Genomic DNA, 18,881 nt, shown 5'->3' on the forward strand with positions numbered 1-18,881 from the left:
GGTTTTGTATGTTAACAAATGAATACTTAATTAATGCTGTGAAATATTGAGTATAGCAAAACCTTTTTATCCAGGATTTTAACATGATCCACCACATAATTCCATAAGCTATTCCACATTAAAAACACTTTTACAATATGGGTCAAACAGTATATGAAATTTGAGAAAGAACGTCAAAACATATATTTGAATCTTTGGAGAAAAAAATATTTATTACAAGCATCTTTACAGCACAAAGCATTCAGGTGGTTATGTCTGAGCGAGGGTAGTGAACACTTGGTCTGAGTATGAAACAATGCGGGTGTTACTGCCATTCTCTTTATATTTTATACACCAACAGTGAGCATCGTGGAATATATGTTTAAAATAGACATTGTTACCGAGTAACATGGCACTTTACTGTGAAGAACACAGCTCATGATGTGGCACCTTCTTTGTTGTTTCTCCTAAAATATTATCGAGGTCTCTTCGTTTACCGTAACAACTGCTATTGTTTTATATATCATTCACTTCAAAAGAAACAATTCTTAAAACACGGATATAAAAATACCAGTATTAAAATATTAACTTAGTATATACATCATCATTTTGTACTATTATGCATTAAATAATTATTTGGTTAGTCTCTATTTTCTACTTTTATCAACCTCTGTGTACAACAGTGTTGCCATTTTGATGCACACAAAGATATCGCTGCAAAACTTACGTGAACGTTTTAAAACAACTTAATGGCAATTGCTGAAATAAAAGAAAAATGTCTCCACTCTGCCATAGTTGCCGTCGGTTAAAGAAAGGCTTCCGAATGTCCATGCATCTAATTAGTGCTACAATTTAAATAAGCCCAGTATCGAGGCCAAAATCGCACATACACAAAAAAAAAAATCTAACGGTATGTTGCACATATTTGGTCTTTTATTTGCTCAATAGTTACAATTAAAAATGTCTTCTTTCAGTAGATTTTGACCTAAAGTGATATGTCTCTTGACATGTCCTTATGTCGGCACATATACAGTTTGTGCTCATGTGTTGTTTGAAACGGCCATTCTAAAAACTTGACCTGTGTAAACCATCAGAGAGTCTGATATTATTACTTTGTACAGTGCAGGTCACAATGTGATGAACTGAACTGTTAAGAGATGATGCAATTTTTAGAGCGGTGCCTCTTCCTGCGACCAGTCTGTGAGCCATGAATCTGGGAAGAGAGGGCTGTTACCCTCGTCGGGAAGTCCTCAGCGTAGTAACGCCCAACTGCTCGAGGCTGAGGGATTGGCTGACCCAGGAAAAAGCCCTCCTCCTCGGAGTCTGACGACGAAGAAGAGCAAGTAGAGCACCAGTCTTCCTCATCTCTGTGGAGACCCATTAAATGTTCAACCCGTGGGTCTCCTTGTGTCGCACCCTGAAGCATATAGTCAGATCTAGTTTGGGAGTAGGCCAGGGGCAGCCTGTGTGAGGGGTGCGGTAGGAGCATAGCACCACATGGAGGGTTTAGCAGACCCTGCTGCTGGGGCTCGTACGGCCTCTGGGCTTTGTCCAAGGGAACCATGTGAAGGGCGTTGTCCGAGCGGGCTTTGCGACTCCTGTGGTGTCGGCCTTGCCGGTGGTGGTGCTGCCTGGTGCGCCCATGGTGGCTTGTAGAGTGGCTTCTCTCTCTGCCCATCTCCTCTGGGCAGTACACCCTCCGCTGTGGCTTCTCACTCATGGGATGCTTTCTAATACTGACATCAAACCCATCGTTATATCCATTGTCCACAGTGTCTTCTGTGAACTTAACCATCTGAGGAGGCCTGGATTGGGACTTGCTTCTCCTCAGAGCTGGGGCATGGACAAAGGAGGCAGGGAGACCTTCAGAATGTGGGGACAGAGCATGAAGTCCTCCTAGTGCACCCCCCCTCATTGCCAATGCTACCTCCTCCTTGTCTCCCTGCTCCAGGATAAGGTTCAATGAGTTGTTACTATGGTGATGATGAGATGAGTTAAAGGTTCCCATGTTGCTCATCTTGTCACAGTCATCTGCCATCGAGGGATCCTGCATGGCAAGGGTGTAGACTATAGGTCTCTCCCTGCCATCGCCGTCCACTGATGCACCTTAAAAAAAAGTGAACAGCACATTTTAAAATCATGTTTAGAATAAAATGAAAGTACATTATGACTGAACCCATCAAACAGTAGCCTCCTTACCAGTGATGTTTGAGAGTGCCAGGGAGTCCATGGAGTCTCCAACACCCTGCTCAACCTTCCTCAGCTCGTCAGCGATGCACTCAAGGGAGTCATCATACCACTGCCTGGTGTCTGGCCAGCAGGCCTGTCTTCCTGTGCCGGATTGGTCCTGATCTAATTCCAACTCTTGGATCTTTCTGGCACTGGCAGGACCCGGATGACTCCCATAGGCAGAGTCTCCCAACCCATCCTGGGACTGGGCCCAGTACATTTCAGGCAGGTGTTTCTTGCTTATCAGCCCAGGACTAAGGCTGTTGGCTCGGGATTGACTGGAAGTCTGGCTCTGGGTGGGACTGGCAGGGGTGGGAGAGGAGGCGGCAACCCCCATTGATGTAGAATCAGGCTTTAGCCAGGGATCAGAGACACTTATGTGCCCAATTCTGTCGCAGCTGGGGGTGGGGGATTTCACGGGTGGCTGCTGAAGTTGGTGTAACATCCCCCGGTCACCAAACTTGAGCAGCAGTTGAGTCATGTAGTCCTCATGCTGCGCCCACTCCTCTGGGTCCTCCTCGCCACAAGCATCCTGCTCCTCCCGCTCCCTCCAGAACCTCTCCTCGAGGCTGAGATGGGCCAGCTTCCGTCCCATGATATCAAGGTCACCCTCAGCATGTACGTCACCATCACCATTCACAATCTTATACTCAAACGTGGGGATGGCCGCAGGGGGATTAAACAGCTGTGACTGTCTCCACTGCTCGGCAGGTCTGCTGCTCTTCCCCATGCGGACACTGCGTCGCGATTCACGTGAGCGGGCTGACTGGAAGGCAGAATCTGATGAGTCAGAGGCATGAATATCTTCTCCCTGGCTACAGGCCTTTGAGCAATAGATGCGACCTTGCTTTGGAAGGAAGGGACAGCCAAGCAAGGATGTTTTGCACTGTGCGCAACAGAAGCACTGGTCGGTGGCATGCCAATGTACACCTTCGTAGGTCATCTGGGCATGATCGACACCTGAAGGATCATTAGATGAAGAGATAAGCATAATAGCAGTAGCAATAGCATTAGCATAGATCTTTCTTGACCTTCACAAATATAACTTACCAATGTTTTCACCACAGGCCTCGCAGTACTCTGCATACAGGGACTCGAAGCAGCCACAGCAGTAGGGCCGGCCATCTTTCATGATGTAGCGCTGCCCACCGAGCATGATCTCACACTCGAAACAGGCAAAGTGCTTCATATGCCAATGACGGCCCTCCGCTTCAGTGCACTCGTCTGAAAAGATGATCTGAGGGGAAACACACACTCTGCTGTTAAGTATGTTGAGCTCTTTCTCATTGCCATGGTTCACTGTAAAACACAAAAGGATCGTGGGTACTGCTTCAATTATTGCCACTCACCTCGTCACAAGAAGAACATCTTGGTTTGAGAAGCTCAGCGTGGTGTCTTCCACAGAGAGCCTTGCCATTTTGGTAGAAATAGATCAGATCCACCAGCAGCTCTTGACACGTGGCGCAGACAAAGCACGCTGGGTGCCAGCAGGGGCTCGGCCCAGCTCTGGAGGCAAAAATTGCCATCTCCCCTCCGTTGATGCCTCCGCTGCACTACGATCCAACACAAACAACAGATGATCCATGAGATTAATGCTTCAGGCATGTTGTTGCACAAGTTGCAGTGGCCTAAAATGAACATTGGGGATTCCAGATTCCAGATTGGCAGAGCACGTTCATCACAGAGAGTATCACCTTGCGTATGTCATTATTTATAAAGCTGGGTTAGGGTTCGGGTTACCTTGAGTGTCAGCAGATAATTTACGCTACCTTGAGACAGTCACACATGGGAGTGACTTTTTAAAATAGAGGCGACACAGTTGATGCCAGTGACTCATGAGGAATGCAACATAAACAAAAGAGAGATTATGGCGATAAGTATTCAGAATATATCTGCAGTGATGCTAAAACAATGAAGGCCAAACAACAGATGGTCATACTGTAAGCAGCAGAGGAACATGATCCATTCCAAACACATTAGTAACCCCACAGTGAAGAAACACAGCAACAGCTCATAACAAAGACACAAAGCGATTTTAACTTTCTAAGGCAACAAGCATGACTATGTTACAAATGGTCTCCAATCAGGGGCTCTTTCACTTTGGTGTAAAAGTCAGTTATTCATTGGGTGTTGCTGAGGAAGTGACATTTGTGGCCACTAAGAATAATCCAAAGCAGAATACACTGGCCTTGGACTTGAGTACTAAGATCGAATGACTCCACAGAGACTATCCAAACAAAACGCATCTGAACGTGCAATCATGAGTCTTTATATAACCCTGTGAAGCTATGGGATAGCATGCCCAGCTGTTAAGCATTATTACCAGTATGGGGCCTTGGACGTGGGGGGTGTTGCATGTCCCAGGGATTTACAGCAGCAGGAAACTGGAGCCTAACAAAGTGAGTGTGAATGTATGTAAATATGTGCGTACGCCCTTGTGTCCGTGATGTATCTTTTAGACGACCTGAGCATGTGCACAATGTTTGCACGAGTGTATGAACATGTTTCTGAGTTTGTGTGTGTGTGTGTGTGTGTGTGTGTGGTGTCGTCGTGGCTGACCCGCTGCTCTTGCTGGATTCCTGGCGGAGGATGTGGTTTTTTCATTGGCCACGGTTGAATTTGCCGGAACCCACATAACACTAATATTTAATTTTGTTGCGTCAAAAGTTTTTCAAACAAAAAAAAGATCAAGGGGAGTTTGAATGGCACTGCATGCTTTGTTTGAAACACCATCACCAAATGAAAGATAGGAAATTTTGGAATTTTTTCCGATGCTGTGTTTTGTAAACTGCTATGACTTGAGATGGAGGCCAGGTGTACAAAGATGTCCAAAATCCCAGAAACAAATAGCATGCATCTCAAAAAAATGTTCCCCTGTCCACAGAAACCTCCAAACTCCTTTCCAGCTGCATGTACTGGGCTGAGCTGCCTGCAGTCATACCAGCAGATGAGGATTTATCTGCCACATACTGTGACTTGTTTGGAAAAAGCCAGGATTTCAGAACGCTACGCAAGAATCACTTATTAACCTGTGCATTTCTTTTTTTTTTCACTGTCCGTCACACTGAGCTATTAATTGGCGGCAGGAAATTGGCCGAATTCCTCAAGAGGAACCGGCTTCTCTACACGGCTTGAGCATGAGCCTCCCCAATTTCCCCCGCTTCCTCTCTCGCCCTAATGAGGACGTTTATGTCTGTGATTAAAACCGTTGCATTAGCCAATCAGGGTTGCGCCTCGGGCTTCCTCGCGTTGGGATTGGGCGGTGGGTGTTAGCTGCTTCGTGATATAAATAACTTCAGACCCACCGGTTGCTTACTTTATGGCTATAGGAGCGCTAAATGACGCAAGTGGTCTTCGTGTGTGTGTGCGTGTGTGTATGTGCGCTCCCAGGGATCCATGTGTGGGACTTACATGTTCACAGCGGGTGTGTTGCAGAGCTCGAGGCAGGATCTTGGGTGTTCCTCTCCCCAGTGCCTCCCTCTTCCTCTGGGCACTGAACATGTGGAGCTCCCTTTTCTCCTCCTCTGTCAGAGTATGGCAATAACGCACCTGGTCAAAGAAAAGAGTTGACAAACAGAAAAGAAAGAGGTCAATTTACAGATAAAAGGGTGGACCAGTCAATATGGGACTTAAAAACATGCAGCCATTATTGCTGATGGTTTTAGCTTTTCATCTTTGTGTATCACGCATGTATGGCTGGAGAAGGGGTTTCATTAAAGCTAATTTCGCTTTAGGCTGCGTCGGAACGGATGGCGCAACCCCTTCATCTGCGTTTGGTGATGACGGCCTCAGATTAAAGAGCAAGACTGTCCTCGCAACCAGCTCGGTTGTTCTCTAAACAACAGTAAACGATGACACAGACACACACACACACACACACATTATCCCTCCTAACCACTGTTATGCAAGGAATCCTGCGGCACTTTGCTTTCTCAACCACCAGGCCTGCCGACAAACATCATAAAAACAGTGTGTGTGTTTGTGTCTCTGTGTGTCCATTGTGTGTCTTCTGAGACCACCTCCGTCAGACAGAAGCCTCCCCCTTGTCCCTCTTCTCTGGTGATAACCCCTCTGCCGTATCTCCTAATGTAAACTCTATTAACACAGATGTGAAAGGAGCAGTGCTGGTTTACACACCATAAAGCCATAATACAGAAGAGGCATGTGCTTTACTGTCACAGGAGGTTTTTTCTTTCTGTTTTTTGTCAAGCGGTTGAGAGAATGCGCCCATTGTTTTAGTTTTACTAGAAAAGGCGGCGGAGATTGTCCAGGCTTTACTCAGCTGCTGGCTTTAGTTTAGTTGGGGCTAATTATCGTTAAAAATAAATTCTTGCCATTATGATGCGACGCTGATCCCAAAACTCATTTATTTAATGCACTAACAACTTTAAGTATAGTGTGCAATATTTACTATGACTACGGGAACATTCTGGTTTAATACCAGAGACGTTTTGAAAGAAACAAACCGCCTAAGGAATCCTGAATAAAAAAGTTTTTTCACATCAGGATTTTTTTTATCCACCAAACCCTATCTCCCAACACCCTGTCACCCGCCTCGACCTCATTATCTCTACCTCATTGTCGTGCGGTGGCAGCTGGTAGAGGAGCTGTCGAATCCTGTGCTTCTCTCCGGGGCTGTTGACGTACGGCACCCTGTCCTCCGGCAGACAGGAAAAATACATTTGGACCTGCAGACGGAAGAAAAGTAGGAATGAACTCCAGCAGACAGTGAAATCAGTAGTTTCCAGAATAATGTGAAATGAATGCTCAAGAGGACATTTCTTATGCTACAGACGAAGGAAGTACTTGTCCCAACTCTCTTTAATATGACTGTAGAATTTGATTTTGTTATATCGTATCTTCAGTTAGACCCAAGAAACCAAAATCAGCAAGTATACGCACGTTTTTTAAGCAAGAAACACAACAGAGGAAAGCACCTTGGTGACCTGGGACAATGCTTTTAGATCACTTAAAAGTTCAATGCTGGAAAAGGTGCATTTGGAGCAGGAGCTGATTAAAACCTGTGTCTACTTTAGACTCATTTGACCCCGGAGTGAATGCCGTTGGACGAATTCCCATTACAGACAAAAGCCAGATATTAGCAAGTGTTAGTGGGTTTTTTTGACAGGTGGAAAAGGGGCTTAAGTGAGACATGTTGTATGCAACAGTGTTGTCAGAAAAGCTGGAGGAGGGGGAAAGTCCAAAGAGAAGAGGAGAGTCTGTCCTCATGTGACACTGTGGGCCAAACATATCAATCTCCCTTCAGTCACAGGCGCCTGAGTGTGAAATCTCTGCACACACAAGAGACCGGCACGAGACTGGAAAGGTCAATATTTGCCACGGCTGATTCCCCCTGACAGCGGAAACAGAAACTTGGAAACATTTAAATTTGTTGTCATGTGTATCAAATTCTTTAAAAAGTGGTGAGGGAAAGTATGCAAAACTGTCGGCATTGGAGGAAGCTGTCTCTCGTGTTTCCTTTTGATGTTTGAACCGACAACATGTGATGTGCGAGGCCACACAGCCTCATCTAAAGTATGAGTATAACTACCTACATCACATTTTACAAAATGGCCAGAATTAGACTGCTTGTATTACAGTTTAGTGATAATCCAAACTAAATCAGCTAACCATGTGTGTCTTTGAATTCATGCAAATGGCTGTTAAAACATAGCCAGCTTCAGTAAGACTGCTAATAGAATGTCTACATACTTAAAATCCCATGCTAGTAGAATACCGGTGTATACCCTCATTCTGTGAGAGATGAAGGGTATAATTTCTATCCATACAGAAAAGTTTAAGTATAACACGTCAAGGTCCTGACCTGCTCAGGCCGGAGTCCCGGTGGCACCCACGCATACTCCTCCAGTGCACACCCGGAGTCGTCATCGGAGGTGGAGCTCCTCTGGAAGCCCACAGATATCTTCCCCATCTTTCCACCGGCACGGGCCTCCATGTCCAGGCCTCGAGGAGGAGGAGGACGCTCCCCTCTCTCACTGCGCTCCAGATTCATCACACTCGAGCGCTGTAAATATAAAAGAAAGGGGATTTAGGAAAGACGGTTACAGAGCCCAACTTCTTCTACTCCTCCTCTGTTTGCTTGATTCATTTCCATAATTGTGCCCAAAGCTCGAGGTTACTTACTTAGATAACTTGCACTTACTGTAAATTACTCCGCATTACCTTTTAATCCCTGTATTTCTCAACAAGATAATAGTTTTTGTCCCAGCATTGACTTGGAGGTTGAAGGATCATGAAAAAAGGGAAGAAAAAGACAAGCTCGTCCCACCTCTCCCGTCCTTTCACAACTCCAGCCTACTGTGTCACATTCATGAATAACTAATATGATTTTCCATCCCATGTATGGCTCTGTGTTTTACTTTCTTTGTTTATCCATTATCATACTTGATAAAGCGCCCAAAAACAGTGTTTGTCCATCTTCAAAGGGGATGTCACACAAACTCGGATGATATATACTGGAAAACCATACAAGGCTATTTCCAGCACGATGCTCTTAATGCAGGCGACCACCAGGCTATGGCAGACTTGAATGTACTGATGTCGCGTTTTGTGAATGACATAAGACGATGATGCTTGAAAGGTCTACATTTCTACAAATGGGTCATATGAAAGAAGGTACATCTAGTATATTTAGGCAGTTCTTTTAAAAATCTTGGTTTGTGACGCTTTGACTCAACACGATGCAGCAGAAATGTGCATGTTACCCACCAAGTATCAGTTGGTCTGATCCACTGAGCTACAAAGCACTGAAGGGTGCTTAACATGGCGGCAACACGCAGAAAGTCAAAATCTACTAAACTGTCTTCATCCACTCAGACCAGAGCCTTTCTTCAGCATTTCAAACTTTTACAAGCTGATAAGAGTTGAACTGTTACATGAACGGGGATTAACTTGTCTCGTTGCGGAGCGTCTCTCCCGCCTTCAGCAGTAGCCCTCTTATCTCAGTGGCCATGTTCCTCTGAGCCCCCTTGGCCTGATAACAGTGCTTTGGTCTCAAGGTGTTGAAAAAGCCACTTGTGTTTTGCCTCTGGGTCTTTTGACGTGTAAATTGGCACCAGAACGGAACTTGTTTGGGTGAAAACAGACACACAGGTCATTGCAAACTTTGTAGGCTTGAAAAGCAGAACCATCAGGGACATTAGGGTCTTAATTGTGTCCATTGACTCATCATTATGTCTTTGACTCGAGAGCAGTCAGTTAAATAAATTTATAACACGTTGCTTGTTCCAGGTGATAATCAGTTACTTGGGGTCTGTGTGAAAATGGCAGAAGTGGAGAGTTGGGCTGAAATTTATGCTTGACTTTTTTTTTAAATACCAAGACCCTCCCGAGGTTATTAATAATCGGTTTACAGGGTTTTAAGGTTTTTGTAACATGGTCCATGAGTTATTCTCTGAGAAATCGTCTTATTTCGCAATGTTTATAAAAGTGGGGGAAGAATTCCAGGATCCTCCCACTGATCCGGCACCGCACCAAAATTTGATAGGTTCTGTCAAGACCCATAATGCATCCTTCGCCTGTAAGAATCCTCTTTCTTACTGACCCCACTTTCCCTTTTATCATTTTTTAACAGTCATTATCAGATAAAATAAGCTCTCGATGAAAAACAAAAGTCCACGGTATGTCTACATCAGTACTTTGACACTTCTGTAAGTCATAAATCGGCGCTATAGTTTACTGTACTTTGTGCTCGTCATTCTTTTTCCTTTCTGAAAAAAAACTGACGATGTATCTAACCCTGAAGTCGTGGTTTTCTTGCTGCGGGGGGGGGTCAAAGGTCAGCTGCAACTGAAATTGCAACCCAAACGCTGCGGGAGTGAAACCCCATCCTCTCAGAAATGTCCACTCCTGTCTGCACAGCTCGCCCTCCGGGCTTCCGACACCTCACCACATATAGTCAAACCGCAGTAACAAGTGAGGGGGAAATATTAGCATTGGGATTAGCATACAGTTGAATGGAGCCCAGGGCTTCACAACACTGACTTTTAACAGCATTTCTAATCTGTAAGATTCAAACACCAAAGCTCTTATCATGGGACAAAAGGGTATTTGACTGTTGCTTTGTTCTTCCGTGACTAATCTATCAGGTTTTATGGTGGGACAGATAATGTTATCACTCAGAGGCTTTTCTCTACCTGCTCTGCTTTATCTCACCTAACCTAGTCGAGACCAGTAAGTGGTGCAATTAATAGATTTCTCTATATTATTGTTGTCTTTTTCTTCTTTCTGTTTATCGGCGGGTGGCTACCAACGTCAAGGTGCATTACCGCCATCTACCGCTGTACTTCTCTTTCCTTTTTCATCACATAAAAGTGTTTGTTCATAAGACATTTTTTTGCGGAGCTTGGCATTTAGGAGTAGGCAGCCATTAGTGTTTTCTTTGATGTTTTAGCCAACATGGCTGCAGGTTTGGTTTACGGCTAAATTTACGCATTACATATGTTAATGGGAACGTGGGCTGGTGCCAGGGTTCCAACATGTGATGTCTGAAGCATTGGGCCACACAGCTTCATCAAAAGCATGAATATAATTACCCACATCACCTTTGACAAGATGGCCAGAACCAGACTGGTTGTATTAATGGTGATGATTCCTTGTGCAATTCAACATGTTTGAAACTTTGAATCTGGCTGAGTTATTGAAATAACTCCTTATTGTCCATTATCAATTAATCTGCCAATTATTAACACAAATAATCAACAAATAAGAAATGTCAGAAATGTTCTAAAAACTTGTTTTGTCCGACCAACATCCAAAAGCACAAATATATCCAGGTTACTACCAAATATATCCAGGTTACTACCTGGATATATTTGTGCTTTGAGCATGAGAAAATAAAAGCAGCAAATCTTCCCTTTAGAGAAGCTAAAAATACTCCAAACCATCACTCAGCAAATCGATTAAATGACTAATCGAATCAGTTTGGTGTCGTGCATTTGAGGATTTCTGTCCGCCACCTTCCGTCCGCCCTTCCCTCACATCTCCTGCCTCTCATCCCACAAGTAATGGGGAAACGGTGACTACGGATTCCTGAGCCAACACACGCAGCAACTCACATTTCACCATGTCACCTCCTGGCAATAACACAAAGGCGTTCTTTGTGGAAAAACAAAAACAAAATGTCCACCCATTCCTGCTCCAGACTTCACACACGACGGGGATGTGACAGGTTGAGGCCGGAGGGGTTAAAAAGAGAAACTTTTTTTGGGGAAACAGACATTTAACCGTGTGTGTCCCTTCCTGCTTTACTGACACTTTCTAAGCGGCTCTCCGTCACCGAGGGATTAGTCAAGCACATATTATTTTCAAATGAATACAACCTCAGGCAAACTAAAGGAACACTTCCTAATTTACAGACTGTGCCAAAGTGTATCATATTCTCTCTATAGGCAGATATTTATTAAAACTGGTGCATTACAGCTTTAGTTACCAGATGTTGACAGGAGATACTGAGAGCTTATTGGAACTAATAATGGTTAAAAAAGTCTATTTTTCTTCAACATTGTGGGATTTACTTTAGAAAACCCTTTAAATTGTGGAGTTCAAAGGCCGAGGTCATTGCTCCTTGACTGCTTGAGTGTTATTTTAAGGCCAAATGGGTGTCAGGGGCTGCACGGGGGGGATTTAACACAGCTGGCATGGGACCACCTGCGCACACACACACACACACACACACACACACACACACACACACACACACACACACACACACACACACACACACACACACACACACACACACACACACACACACACACAGTCCCTTCACTGTTGTCCATGCACAAAAACACAAGATGGAAGACATACACTCATGCATGCTGCACTAATAAAGCAATACACACACACACACTGGATCAACTCTCAGCCAAGCTCAAGCCTCTTCAGCTCTTTCTCAACAAGTTCAACCAAGAAAATCTCCCCCAATTCATTTCATGAACAGCTCACACAAGCATTTTCCATAGTCGAGCCGAAAACATGCTTTTCTTTCAAGAAGTATTCACATCCGTGTCCCTCTTACCTCAAGGTAAAGCATCTCTGTTTCCACCTCTACATAAAGCTCTCATCCACTTCCGAAAATGTCCCGGTCCCGCAGAGCTTACATGTCTGCAGCATCAAGCTCAGCCGGTCCAAGCTCTAATCAGATCCAGGTCCTGCTCAGTCTGGACGTATCCCTCACCCCCCTAATGTCTCAGGCTTTTTGAAAGTCAGCTGTGTTGAAGTTGGGGGGGGGGGGGGTCCTCTCTCAACAACTCATTTAGCCGTCCAAAACTTTGAAGGTCCAAAGAGCAAGGAGGGAGGGCGGCAAGGTGACGTCTCTATCTGCAGTGTCTCTGATCCCTGTGAGTGTGTGGGAGAGTGAGTGGATCAGTGTGTGTGCAGCTCTCGGGGCAGCCAAGCTGTCGGCCCCTCCCTCATTCCTCCCCCTCCAGAGCAAATCGCCCTGCACTTTAGGCACACACACACACACACAGCCTTAACACCCCCCCTCCGTCTCTATTTCACCCCCCTTCCTCCACCAGAGTGACACCTAGCCCCTCTACCACCACCACCCTCCGCCCCCAAACTTGGCTGCGGGACCCCTGAAAGCCATATGACATGTCCACTCGTCTCTCACGCTCTTTTCTCTTTGTTTTTCTTTCATTACATCTCTCTTTCTTCCTCCAGATTTTTTTTGTACTGCAAGCCAGACCACTGTTTTTATCATGCCACATTCAATTCACTTTGCTTTCTACCTGCAGCAAAGAAAAAAGAAAAGAAGAGTTGGCATTCCACTTTTTTTTAGGCAGCGTTTAAAAGAAAGAGGCAGTTTTATTCTGGTAAGCTCCACTCTGCTCTTTATCTCCCTCCAAGACAAACTTTCTATTTATAAAACGAGTGACTGCACACTCCAACACATTCTCTCTGTCGTTAAATGGATCCTGGGGTCATCCGGTCTCATGCAGCTCATGTAATTGAGCTGAGGTCGAAATTAATTTGTACTCGGCTGCAAATTAGATCATGCGGCGGATAATGCAAATGTTTTTAGCCCAGCAGCACAATTATCTCAACAACAAAACAGTTTGTGTACAAAATTTTACAAAATGACAACTAGAGATATGTCCATCCTGATATGGACGATATAGCTGCTTTCAAACATGCACTGAAGTCTTTAATTTTCCTAAAAATTCAAATGTCCGTAACTTTTCATGCCAGTCCTCTGGTAAATTGCAAAATGTCAAAAGATTCAAGTTCAATTCACTTAAGTCAAGTTACCTTATATTATGTATGTTTCTTGCCTCATTTCCTGTTTTATTTTGAAACTCACATCTTGTTTCAGGTTTTTTCACTTCCTGATCGTCCTGATTACCTAAACCTGGTCCATAATGTGTCACACCTGTGTATCATGTCTGCTTCTTAATCGGATTGTTACTAACTTCATGTGGCATACTTTAGGTTTACGGGGCCTTTTCTGTGGAAACAGTTGCGTGCTGCGACGCTACAAAGCTCTGTTAAGTTGAGCTAAGGAATTGTATGGGGTTGACGATCTTTCATCTGTCATGTGATCCATTGTTAAAACAAAAATACTGATGAGAGAAGATCTAAGTCTTTGTTTTCCGACATATTAAAACTTCCGAAAATGGATCCACCGTGTTGGAAGCATTAGATCATTTAAAAGCAGCTAATGATTTATCTTTGTAAAACTGAACTCCTTGTGTCTCGCTGGGTGTCTTACTGGTTAAATATTGACCGTGCTTCTTCCTGAGTCAACCTCATCCATCTCAGGAAATTTCTCACGCAGGAGACATGTTTTCTCACTGATTCCAACATCCAACCCCCCACCCCACACCTCACCCCCCCCACCCCTTCCTATTTTGGGAGATCTGAATGAGCCCAAGGGGGAGCAGGTCATTGTCATGCGCTTATTGTGAGCACTTCACTTCAGGAAACTCATGACAATGCAGCAAAACTAAAAATTTGAAGTCTTTTTGAGACATATCCCCTATGTGGACATTTTTTTGCGTTTTGCAAATAAAAAAGCTATACTAATAAAAACCAGTAGATGGACATGAAAACTACAAATCCACTGGGTAATTCAGAGGAAGTCCGATGTGATTGATTTGGAGAAGTTGTGCATCATCCGTCACTATGAAAGGCTGAAAAGCAGCAACGGCTTCATTTAAAAGGGTCTAAAATGACAAATGAGTTTGCTCAATTGTCCGGCAGACAAAGACGCCCTCTCCCCTGACAACCCCACAAAGTGACTTGCAGCGAGGGGCAACCGGGCTGCTTGTCACACGCCAAATTACCTGTTACGAATGAGACACGACTCAGTCCGCTAACTAGCACGGAGACGAGGAGTGAGATGGAGTGAAAGATTCCCTGTGTGCAGATAGATGAGATAGTCTTATGTGCTTTGCCAACGCGGCCTTCCTTTCCTGGCAAGCCGACGCATATTTGAAATTGAGAGAGACGAGATTGGCAGTCCAGTCGGCGGGTAAACCTTTCAGAAAAGCACTCAAGTTTTCCAGGGGTCTTGGCGCCGCTCTGCAAAAGCCACTTTGCGTTTCACCCCTCCGAAAGACGTGCATTGAGTTTCCTGAGATATTTATCTCGATATACATTTCAAAAGCTCTGGAGATCCTATTTTAGGAGGACGGATTTCAAGCGACAGACAAGAACTTAATTCAAATAACAATGAGCGGGTGAGGAATGCTCTTGTGTGAATAGGGGACATGTCCGAGGATGAGTGGCTTTACCCCCAGACAATAGGCAGATATCAGCCCTTCAGACCGGGCCTGGGCCTGTGGCCAAAGACCCGCAGCTCGTTGGAAAACACAAGAGAACGGCTGACCTTGCTGTCTCTTCTGCTTCCTCTCAGAAATAAAAGGGAGAGGGTGCGCACGGAGCAAATTCTTTTGGGGTTTTGTTATTAGGTGTCAGTTAGTATCTATTAAAGCAAAAGAACATAATGATGCCAGACCTTTCTGCCACAGAAAAAAACGATCATATTGATTCCTGTATGACATCACGCTGTGATGTGGTTACTCTGCAGCTTCCTCATTTCACAATAAAAGCATCGGCTTTAATGGATCGTAGCGATAATAAGGCTAAAACGTGATACATCAGACCCGTGACAAGCTATCAGAGACGTTCTGAATGAATGATATTCTGGTCTCATTCACATGTCTGAGGCTGAAGAGCAAGAACTAACTAATGGCAGGTTTATGCAGTGACCTTTAATCCCCTCGTCCTTACAAATACAAACACATGATGCGCATATAGAACAAATGCACAGTTTCATTAACAGCTAGAAATAATCCAGTAAAAGGACAATAACTGACCAAATAATTTCAGTCTATTCCTACACTGAGTAAAGTCCGATGTTATTTAGAGTTAAACCTTTAGATCATGACTTTTCTTTCAATGGAGGCAAAAAGTTTTGGACTAATGTTCAGCCAAGATCTACTACTATGCTGAAGACTATATACTACATACACACACAAAGACATACACTCGGCACAAGCCCTCACTTCTTCTTGGAACAGAACTCAACTGTTATTTTGGCCTTTTCTTCACCTTTATTGTGCTGAGGAAACCTGCTCTTATCCACCAGTGGTGTGCTTCATTTTAATTTCTTAGGGTCATTCACACCAGACATGACGAGCGACACTGTTTCATCCCCAGGAGGCAAGAAGGGGGTTTAACTGATCCCTTAGAATGCAAATATCAGGGGGAGACGTCCTTTTGGTTGTTTGAAACGGAAATCAACAAGGACACTGACATGTCTAAACTTGTTGCAGGGGCAGTTTGTCGTAAAAAGCCAAACTCAAACAGAAGACGGAGACAATTACTTGTGTGGAAGTAACACTAAGTGCAAACTAATGATATACAACATTGTGTAAATAACTATCCTAACCAACAGGGACAGTATTTGCAAGTTTGTAAGAATGTGTAGCTTTTCTAAAAAGCCACTCAAAGGCGACAAATCATACAAATGGGGGTAACAGTGCACACTAAGCTTTCACAGTGTTGCACTTGGTTGTACACATGATGGAAGAGATTGCATGATGACTCAACGACACCTAATGACAAGTGGCTGCATTTGAAAAGTCACAAAAGTTGTCAGATGCATACCCCAACAAGACATCTTTCTACTCACTGATTGAAAAGGGGGATTGCGACAAGAATAATCCTGAAAGAAGTTCTGTATCACGAGTAAAACTGTGGAACCGAAGCTGATGAGCTCACTAAAAATAAATCATCCATGGGAAATTTCAAACTCTTAAAGTGAAACTTCTAATTTATAATTATTTGTCTGCATGGCCTTTTGTCATAGGAACTGGTTTGTTGTAAGTGTATCTACACCCTCTATGCTAAGTAGCCTTGATAAATAAAGACATGTCATGACTTGTCTTTAACCAGCTAAGTTCCACTGACGCAGGCCAGACAAACCAACTCACAGACACAGTTGCTTCACAAAAAGTCCTTAGATCCACGTCTCAATTCACATCCATTATGATTCCACCCTTCAGCCCCATTCACGCAGACAGACGCCTCTCAGCAGCTTTTCACACCAGGAAATGGATCTGTAGCCGTCGCCAACAAGGCCCACCAGTTCGACGGGCTGCCGCATATCAGATCCGTGGAGGTCCCGTTCTGTGGCCTCACCAGCTCAGTGTTAATATTCCCTGACACTCCCAAGTGGAGTGTGATTTAGGTTTCTGGTCATAAAACCCTCGGCTGAGATTTGTTAACCACCGCCGGGTGTTACCTGCACACCTCTGGGACAATAGGACTGGCCATAAAAGTGCTATAAAATTCAGGAAATTGTCAGGTAACTGGGGATTGGAGTTTTAGTAGTGGTTGTGCTTGAGAAGCTTCTTGTTCAGAACTCTACTTCCACCATTTTCAAGTAACACAAAGAGGAGGTAGTGAATTTTTAATGACGACTTTTGAGGAGGGCAATCTAGCCGGACCGTAACTTTGGGCCAGACTTTGGGCCGCCTCTTCACCTAGCGCCACCGGCAGGTCAAAAGTTAAATATCTCAACATATTTGCAATTGCAGATATGCAATTTGGGTCATGCATTAGGTGGAGGTGACAGTGAGTGCCCTCTGCTGTGTTTAATTCAAAAAGGGTAATTACAGTTTTGAATAAATGTTTGAACTTGAATTTTCTTTAAATTATTATTTTCTTTCTTCAGAGAAGTGTACCCCTTGACAAGGCGGGAAAACTTTAGATATGGAGCTCTTATTTGTCATTGGTGTTTGTGCTCGCTCAGAAGATCAATAAAGCAAGACTTTCATGTTCTATTCATTCTCTTCCAGGTTAATAGCTGCTTCACTGCAGCTACTGTTAAACTGTACATATGTATCTGTCAATCTTAATGACGCTTCTTTTTCCCTGACTGTATCCCTGCACATGTCGCCAATTATTCTGACATTCAGGAGGATTTTATTTTAATCCCTTCACCGCTCACAGGCTGATTGGAGTCTGTTGAGGAATTATGCTGTTTCAGGGCTAAATGGGGTTGTCCAAAAACATCGTAGATCCTTCCCTCCTACTTCCTAGAAGTTAAGTTCCTCATTATTATCGTCATTATTTTTCATGATTTGGCAGCATCAACCCCGCTTTAACTGCTTACTACATGTCATTACCTGAATCTGACTTCATACAAGGCCTCAATGTTCCCGTAGGCTACAACGCTTTGCCAAGCCAAAGTATCTGCTTGCATACAAACTGTTTAATTAAACTATTGAGTGGTTACATGGCTTCTGTGGAGCCATGTAACCACTCTTATTATTTTTTTTGTTAGAACATGCACTGCTCCTATGGTGAGATTAATTTATGACCTCCCCCAAGAAGATTTTATATTTTCACTCGTCTATTTGAAACAAGGTTATGCAAGAACTACTAAATACATTTCCACAAAACTTGGTGGCAAAATGGGAAATCGGTCAAGAAAGAACCCATGCAATTTTGATGCAGCTCTGGACAAAGGGGGAGATCCAGTGAGAGTGTTTTTTGACCAATTTCCTATTGAATAATTCACTGATCTTGATTTAAAATGCAATTTCATGCTGCTTCGTTCAATTTGACGGGACTGTTGGGCCTTGGTTGAATTATTCGCTCGTCTGAGTGGCAATTCTAGTTTTATATATTATTTATACTGTAACAGATGACATGTAGAGTGTCACACTCTCCCTCAGTCCAGACTTTCTCCGGAATGTGGCATTAATAAACAGCACAACACCTTGTGGGCAGGATCCAATGTGCACACTGTTCTTCCTGCTGTGTTTTAGATTTCTGTCCAGCACATACAGACTGTGGATGTGCACATTTATTCATGATTTTTATTTTTAGTCATGCTTTGCCAGGCAACATAGGTGAGACTCCAGTGTCTTTGCTTTGAATGATGAGTGAACTGACTGTGTGTGTGTGTGTGTGTGTGTGTGTGTGTTTGTTTTAGTGAGAGAGAGAGAGAGAAGTCTTGTGCAACCCATCCAACATTAATTTGATATTGTTAAGTGATGCATTCCTTCTTTAATAAAAGCCAGAGGTCACTGTAACCACCGCTGTGAAAGCTGTGTGTTTGCGTGTGTGTGTGTGTGTGTGTGTGTTTGTTTGAAGCCTCGTAATAAGAACCCGGCCTGCTGCGATCACCTTGTCTC

The 18,881-nt window shown here is 43.9% G+C and overlaps 1 protein-coding gene across 2 annotated transcripts in view; it reads right to left on the bottom strand.

Annotated features, from left to right (window-relative positions):
* Positions 1–191: 191 nt before the first annotated feature.
* The window catches only part of LOC117757692 (prickle-like protein 1), a 28,113-nt gene continuing 9,423 nt past the window's right edge, over positions 192–18,881 (bottom strand). The window contains exons 1-8 of one of the 2 annotated variants that reach the window (XM_034579065.1): positions 12,248–12,662; positions 8,033–8,233; positions 6,783–6,896; positions 5,620–5,757; positions 3,558–3,761; positions 3,259–3,445; positions 2,179–3,168; positions 192–2,085 (exon numbers count right to left, since the gene is read on the bottom strand). In XM_034579065.1, the coding sequence (XP_034434956.1) occupies positions 1,130–2,085; positions 2,179–3,168; positions 3,259–3,445; positions 3,558–3,761; positions 5,620–5,757; positions 6,783–6,896; positions 8,033–8,233; positions 12,248–12,262 (2,805 nt within the window). In that variant the 5' untranslated portion in view covers positions 12,263–12,662 and the 3' untranslated portion in view covers positions 192–1,129. Of the gene's footprint in view, positions 2,086–2,178; positions 3,169–3,258; positions 3,446–3,557; positions 3,762–5,619; positions 5,758–6,782; positions 6,897–8,032; positions 8,234–12,247; positions 12,663–18,881 lie in introns of those variants that run through there. The other variant, XM_034579066.1, reaches the window with a different exon arrangement.

This window comes from Hippoglossus hippoglossus, chromosome 23 (assembly GCF_009819705.1).
Source record: "Hippoglossus hippoglossus isolate fHipHip1 chromosome 23, fHipHip1.pri, whole genome shotgun sequence".
Lineage (NCBI taxonomy): Eukaryota > Metazoa > Chordata > Actinopteri > Pleuronectiformes > Pleuronectidae > Hippoglossus > Hippoglossus hippoglossus.